The 7,500-nt window shown below is 39.8% G+C and overlaps 2 protein-coding genes and 1 pseudogene across 2 annotated transcripts in view; all 3 read left to right on the top strand.

Annotated features, from left to right (window-relative positions):
• Positions 1–180: 180 nt before the first annotated feature.
• On the top strand, positions 181–3,692 carry LOC138030054 (myosin regulatory light chain 12A-like). The gene has a single exon (XM_068877943.1). The coding sequence runs from the start codon at positions 1,646–1,648 to the stop codon at positions 2,159–2,161; it is 516 nt and encodes a 171-aa protein (XP_068734044.1). The 5' UTR covers positions 181–1,645; the 3' UTR covers positions 2,162–3,692.
• LOC138029974 (myosin regulatory light polypeptide 9 pseudogene) lies at positions 236–1,258 on the top strand (annotated as a pseudogene).
• Positions 3,693–6,100: 2,408 nt separating the features above from the next.
• The window catches only part of LOC138029729 (uncharacterized), a 6,267-nt gene continuing 4,867 nt past the window's right edge, over positions 6,101–7,500 (top strand). The window contains exon 1 of the mRNA XM_068877537.1: positions 6,101–6,365. Coding sequence (XP_068733638.1) covers positions 6,186–6,365 — 180 coding nt within the window. The 5' untranslated portion in view covers positions 6,101–6,185. The remainder of the gene's footprint in view (positions 6,366–7,500) is intronic.

The raw sequence follows: 7,500 nt of genomic DNA, 5'->3' as shown, positions 1-7,500 counted from the left end.
AGCGTTGAACAACATTTGGGAGTAGAGAAATAAACTCCTTGTTTGTTAATTTTTTATCTGGAATTAACGTTAATCGGCTCTTGAACAAACGGGCCCGAATGTCTCAACATTCAAGACTATTCAAGTCACCTAAATATGTAAATAAATATAAATATTTACATTCCATTTCAGATCGCATTTTTCCGTTACTGTGATACATTAAACGACTGCATCACCTTGAGCGGGCCGACCAAAAATGGCTGCTAGAGCAAAGACCAAAAAGACCGCCAAAAAGCGGGCTCAACGAGCTACTTCAAACGTTTTTGCCATGTTCGATCAAAACCAAATACAGGAATTCAAAGAAGCCTTCAACATGATTGATCAAAACCATGATGGTTTCGTTGATAACGAAGATTTGCACGATATGCTTGCGTCGTTAGGAAAGGATCCTTCGGACGAATATTTAGAAGAGATGATGAGACAGTCTCCCGGGCCCATCAACTTTACGATGTTTCTAACTCTATTCGGAGAGAAATTGAACGGGACTGACCCCGAAGACGTCATCGTTAACGCGTTTGCCTGTTTTGACGAGGAGGGCAACGGCAAAGTCCACGAAGAGTTGTTGAAAGAGGCTCTGACTTCAATGGGAGATAGATTCACAGAGGATCAAGTAGACGATGTTTTGCGTGACGCACCGATTGACAAAGATGGTTACTTAGATTATAACAAGTTCACTCACATTTTAAAGCATGGAAAAAAAGACGATAATGATTGACAGATGAGAGACCAGTTTCTACGGATTCTTGATTGGGGCTTGGCTTACTGGATTGGCTTTGAGTTTTCTGTTGTTCACACCTCATTCGATAAGTTACTAGACAAACTGACCCTTAAAGCCCTAGAGAGATGCTCTGCGTCTCCGGAGGATTTTGAATTTTTCTTGGACACTGCTGTCTCAAGAATGCAGTGAGCAAATAGTTTAGGGCTTGTTGTCTGGGGGTTGTGTTCCGACATTTATTTGATGTTTGCAGATCACAGAAGAGGCAAATGTAATAGCTGCCTCTAAATGTAGTAATGGTTCATCGTTGTTAGCACGTAGTTTAAATGACCTTCAGAAAAGTACTTCTTCTTCCAACAAGACCTATATGAAAGCATGATATTAATCGTGATAACTCGTCCAGTTATGACAACTGAAGTTGAGGCCCTGAACAAAACCGAGTGAGCACTTTTGAAGCTTTGAAGCTTGCTTTCTCTCTTCTCTAACAAGCTGCTTTTAATTGTTGTTGTTGTTGTTGCCGTTCTTGTTTTGGAAGGGAGGTATTTGTTCTGAAATGCGGAGCATTTTCAGTCGAAATAATTCGCATTGCCTTTTAAGTCTTGCAAACAATTGTTGGCACGCGACGTAGCCAGAAGGCGTTGTCGGGTTCGGCTTTCTTGTACCCCTCCCCTCCTCCGAAAAACGCTTGATATCCGGTTTCTTCCCAATAAGGGAAATGCAGGGAAATGACGCAAGTCGAATCTTGGTGGAGGCCTGGGTGGAATATCCGGGAAATTACAGTGCGTTGTGATATCTGTGTAATTTAGGGAGGCGCAGAGTAGAAAAACGACATCGTACTTAAGTTTCTGTTTTCTGTTGTCCAGTTTGGGATTTTTGGAAGTTAAGGATAAGATGGCGTCTAGGAAAACGAAGAAGACGACAAAGAAACGTGCTCATCGAGCAACTTCGAACGTATTCGCTATGTTCGACCAGAACCAAATTCAAGAATTCAAAGAGGCCTTTAACATGATCGATCAAAACAGCGATGGTTTTGTTGATAAAGAAGATTTGCATGACATGCTTGCTTCCCTTGGTAAAGATCCCACCGACGACTATCTAGAGGAGATGGTCAAGATGTCACCCGGACCGATCAACTTTACCATGTTTCTCACATTGTTCGGAGAAAAGTTGAATGGCACCGATCCTGAGGACGTGATCGTTAACGCGTTTGCCTGTTTCGACGAAGATGGAAACGGAAAAGTGCACGAAGATGTCCTAAAGGAGGCTTTGACTTCAATGGGAGACAGATTTACCGAAGATCAAGTAGATGATGTTTTACGCGATGCACCGATTGACAAAGATGGTTACTTAGATTACAACCAGTTCACTCACATTTTAAAACACGGGAAGAAAGATGAAAATGATTAACTAACATGATGAACCGCCGTTCACCTAAAATGTGCTTTCAGGGTTTAGACAGTTTTATAATATGTGTTTTTGTGGTAGAATTCGATTTAATGCAGAAATTTTCAAAATTTGCCATTGTGAACACTATAATTATAAGGAATTTCTGGAATGAGAATTGTTAAATTCCTTCCTGAGTTCGTAAACGCATTACCATTTGATTATTAAGGGTGGAGTCTTGACCAGTCTTTCTGGACAATTCCAGATTGGAATTATTTGGAGGAAAATAGTGACTTAATGAATGTGTCAAGAAGATAAATTAAGTATCTTGCTCACAGATGGTGTGTACAAACTGGGGACACCTATCTGCTTATCTACCAAAAAAATAATTGGTATCACATAATTATATGCAGACCCTTTTAATTGATTAATATACATTCTGTTTCAAATGTTGAATTTTTTGGATTTCTCAAGTCTTTTTTGTTTTGGCTTTGCATATTTGTGAACAGAATTTAAAGGGGCTATGTCATGTTATGTTAGGGTGTTTCGCGGAAATCTTTAGTTAATCATGAGTTTGAAACTCGAATAGTAATTCAGAATACCTTTACTGATAAAATTATCGTTATATCACAAACAAGATGATTCTGAGCAAAAGTGACCTTTATCCAGGCAATGTGCCATAAACTTGAAAAGCATCGGCTTTTTTCAAGATTATCCAAATGCAATCAGTTTCAATCTTGTCCATTTCTGTCCATCCATGCTTCTTTTTCCTCTCGCTTATTTGTTTTACATTGTTCAACAGTTTTAAGTGGTTATTGCAATGTTCCATTCTACTTTTTGAGCATTTTGGATGTCATGGAATTACACCATTTTACGTGACATAGCCCCTTTAAAAGCCAGAGTTTGGCATGACTAGCAGAAAACTGCGCAATATTAGCCTCGTTAAAAGGTCTGTGGTTGAAAAATTATATCAGTATGATTTCTTTCAAATTTTGGGTGATTTCAAAGTATATTCCATGTCTATTTTCTTACCTCCATTTTGAATATGCTAAGTGGTTCTGAATTTTTTGCCTTGCCGCTTAACTTGGAACATTTTAATGGACCCTTAGAGGAGTTGGTGTATCTCCTCTTGAGGGACTTCCTCCATTTTGATAAATTACCAGAATAGCATTTGTTCATTCTTCTAGCTCAGTTGCAGGATAACTCTGATGAAATAAACAGAGTACACTGAACTCTGGTTACTCTATTTGGAATAGAGTAATGTATTTGGCCCACACATTGGGCTCCCCAGACTATTCTAAGCATTGGTTCTTAAAGTCGTCTAGCGAAAAATATCCATTTTTGGGACATGTGTTGCTATTTTGTTTATTACCGGTAAACTGGTTTAGAAATAAACAGAATTATTTAATGGTCATCTTTTACCCTCCGTAACATTGTTGACCTGCATTGTTTAATTTGTGTTGCAAGTTGTTTACTCAAAATTAAGAGATGAGACAGTAAATGTTTGTAATAAAATAGGCAGAACCAGTAAAGGTTGAATCAAAAGTTACGGAAAGGGGAGTTTTATGTTCTTAGCATTCTGCGACTTTTGGCTGATTCTGATTGGTGGTTCAAATGTAGGTGATATTGATGAACAGTACCATTCACAAGCAAGCTATCAAAGATAAAAAAATTGCTTCTGATTATCCTAACAATAATAATTATTAGGATTACCAGAAGAAATGTATACCATAAGTCACTATTGGTTCATTTGTGATGTTATTCAGTTTGTGTGGTACATACTAACTATTAGCACTATTCATCTTGGAGTAGGGAAAAGTGGAGCATATTTACCTCATACTTAGTCTCCTTCGCAGCCGTTATTAGGGTCGTCACGCAACGCTCCTCCCCACTAACGGCTGCTCACGAGAGAGACACATTCCTTTCCCTAAAATTGACCAGTAAGAAACAGGCTTCCATATTCTGGAAACCTGGTCCAAATCCCTCTCCATTACTTGAAAGCAAACATGGTGGATCTATTTCCTTCTTTTTCAAAAGTGCGTGAACAATTCAAGTTTAGCGAGTTAAACAAGCATCAAAAAGGAGGGATTATATTTGCAGTGCTGAAGAAAAAGGACGTATTTGTTCGTTTACCAACTGGCTTTGGAAAATCTGTCATTTTCAAGCTCTACCGCTATGGTATTTGACGGCTTCACTGACGAGTCTGGCCACATTGTGATTGTTGTTTCGCCTTTGCTTTCCCTGATTAAGGATCAAACCGAACGCTTACGACAGGTAGGAATATCCTGTGTAAGTCTGAGCGACGCGAGTACGCAGGGAGAAATAGATCTTGTTGAACGAGGATTTTATTTGGTTGTTTACGCGACGCCAGATTGGCGTAGCCGATAACAATAACGTGCATTCTATTGGTTCTCAAAAACAAAGGGAAAGGAATGTGTCTCTCGTGAGCAGCCGTTAGTTGGGAGGAGCGTTGCGTGACGAACCCGATAACGGCTGCGAAGGAGACTACCTCATACTGTGATGGCTGGGTAAATATCTGCTACCCTTCACTTCTATGTTGTTGAACATTATAGACTTTCAAAGTTAAATTGGTTTTATGTAGATGATATCTCAAGACCCCCATTGATTTCGAAGTCCCCGTCCCAGATTTAATGCTAAATTCAACTGGGTCCTTGTTGGCTTGGGCTGGTCTTTCATATCCAGGATGCGAAATAATCGATGTCCATAGTTGGTCTTCACTCAGGTGATCAACAGCCATGTTTTTCAACGAAAGCAAAAGAAAACATTTGCGTAATAGCAGAGTTCAATTCCCAAAGGATTTGGTCGGGTCTCCAACATGGCCACCATTTCTTTGTTTATGAGCTCCAACATGATGAGAATACCTAATTAGGAAGGCCCAATTGGAAAAACAATGGTGCTTTGGTCCTCTGCCATTTTGGTCCAGTATAGGAAAGTCTACCCAAAGCTTGGGCTTGGGTGACAATGGTAGTGTACTTCTCCAAACTAAAGATGCACAACAGGAGGGAGGAAGGGGAAAGGCTGCGAGCAGGCTCTCTCTCTATCCCCAACCCCAGTCCCTCAGAGAGCCTGGGGATGGCGAGCATGTATGAAACAAAGAGAAACTTTTACTTTTTACACATGGGCTGTAAAACATATTTTACGGAATTGAACTTAAAATAACTTTTTCTACTCTTGTGCTGGTGGCCAAAATCGCAACATATGGATGCTCCTACATGAGGTTTTGTCAGGTTGGCATCATCATTATTGACTGCGTTCCCAGGTTTGTGAAACTGTCCAGAATTCTCCCAACCCTCTTGTGTTTAGATTAGGCTATGCAAACAAAGGTCTTCTAATACCTTACCCTGAGAACACAGACATGTTTCCGGACCTGATTTCTCTCCCCAAGGGTAAAGTACATCTGCGTTCGCAGGCTAATAGTGCCTCTGTGAAGTGAATGTATTGTTTTGATTCATCTATTAATAATTTTTATCGTTAAATTATTTAATACACCTATCAATGTTAAGCCCCAGGAAGGGGGAGTCGGGCATGGGGTGGGGATTTTGACATTTTCATTTAAAATAATTCAAATTCCCCACCCCTGGGACAAAATAATTGGTCAAAATGTCCACCCGGCGGCAAGTGAAGGTGGAAAAATGTCCTTTGTACGATCAAAATCGCTACTGCGGGGGAACTTGGCAACATTGGGAACGTCACATATGATCAAAATCCCAACCCTGGGGACTTTGCAACAACTCCTGGGTCTTTCTGCAGGTACTGGAAAGTATTGTGATTTTGGTCACTTGGGATTAGCCTTTATTTGGAGTTGTTTTGTTTTCTGTCTTTTGTTTCTTGTGTTTTACGTAATACTAATTTCTGCTCCGGTACTTGCAGAAGCTGCTCAACTCCTACCACCCCTTCGTTGGCATTTTTATTATTTCGGCCCCAGGTCTTTACGTTAGCCCAGGAAATCGCTTAACGACGCACTTTCACATAACTTAATTCGTAGTTGAACTCAAAAACAAGCTCTTTCATCACTGGAACGATCATTATGTCGAGTTTTTACAATCGAAATAGCAGAGCAATTTGGTTAACAGTCGCGGCTACTACAGGATACTTCCTTTACAGATACTACATTCAAAAGAGGAGAGAAAGAGAGGAAGCAATCGCTGCAGGTCTCGAGATCAGCAGAAGAGGAGTGGAAAAACTTGTAGAACTACGAGACAAACTGGTTTGTGTTTTATCATTTTGACTCTCTTGTTTGCCCATAAAATCAGAGTTCATTGGGAGTCCTTTTTTTGGATTTTTTTTGCGTAAAATTATGTAACAATGTTCCCCTTGCATTGGTTATAAGCAGAAAATCGTCTGATGACGCCGACGTATGCAGGTATGGTGGTCGTAATTTCATGATATGCTATCACGAAAATATGCAAATCACATTCGTGTAGATGATGCATGATGTTCCCAGATTTTCATTAGATAACATTGAGTGAAACCTGAATTCTACGACGGCGGGAGTGAATCCTATCAAACCAAGGGAAAGTTGAAAACACTGACCTCTAGTCCATGGACTACCCCGACGGAAACGGACTACACCAAAAATATTATTTCAAGTGATTACTATTGGTCGTAAGCAGCGTTACAATTAGTGCTAAGCCTAAACATTCATTTTAAACGGCTTTGGTTAACCGGAATCCGGTCAGAAGTGCTGGTTGGTCGTCGGAGTAGTTACATTGTTTTAGCTATTGTTTACGAATGACAGACAAAAGACAAAAGACAAAAGGCCAAATGTAAATGCAAAGGATGTCTAACAAAACTGTCAATATTTGCGGAATATAGTCTTCTATAGAAGAAGCATTTGAGTTTTGCTGGAGCTTGTTGGCAGATGAACACAACACTTCACCAAAATCGACCAGAAGACACCAAAAATTGGACAAATTTGTTATGTAAACATTGATTTGCATCATTATTATTATGGAATTTCTGTGGGTGAGTCGCAGACATTACTTCTCGCGCAACATCCCCAGAGACAAAGAGCGAGGAGAAACAGATGTTTTCGCAGGCTAATTTAATAAAGGTTAGCTTTCAATAATTGTTGTGATGGCTGAAGTAAGTTGTATGTGGCCGTGCAGACAAAAATAAATAAGGTACATGCAATGTAAGTACATACTCAATTCAGTTCTTTCAATAGTACTCAATCAAAATAGTATTTGGTTACTAGGAAAGTTGCCGGTAGTCTATTTTAAGGTAGTCGGTTTGGTTAGTCCATGGACTAGGGATCAGTGTTTTCTACTCTCCTCCAAACCAATGATTGTTTTACTTTTCACCCCAACCGCTGGTCACTGATATGATTTCATCCGATGTTA

Source organism: Montipora capricornis, chromosome 1, assembly GCF_036669925.1.
Source record: "Montipora capricornis isolate CH-2021 chromosome 1, ASM3666992v2, whole genome shotgun sequence".
In the NCBI taxonomy this organism is placed as follows: Eukaryota; Metazoa; Cnidaria; class Anthozoa; order Scleractinia; family Acroporidae; genus Montipora; species Montipora capricornis.
The sequence above is the reverse complement of the archived record's forward strand: the minus strand, read 5'-3'. Positions and strand labels throughout refer to the sequence as shown.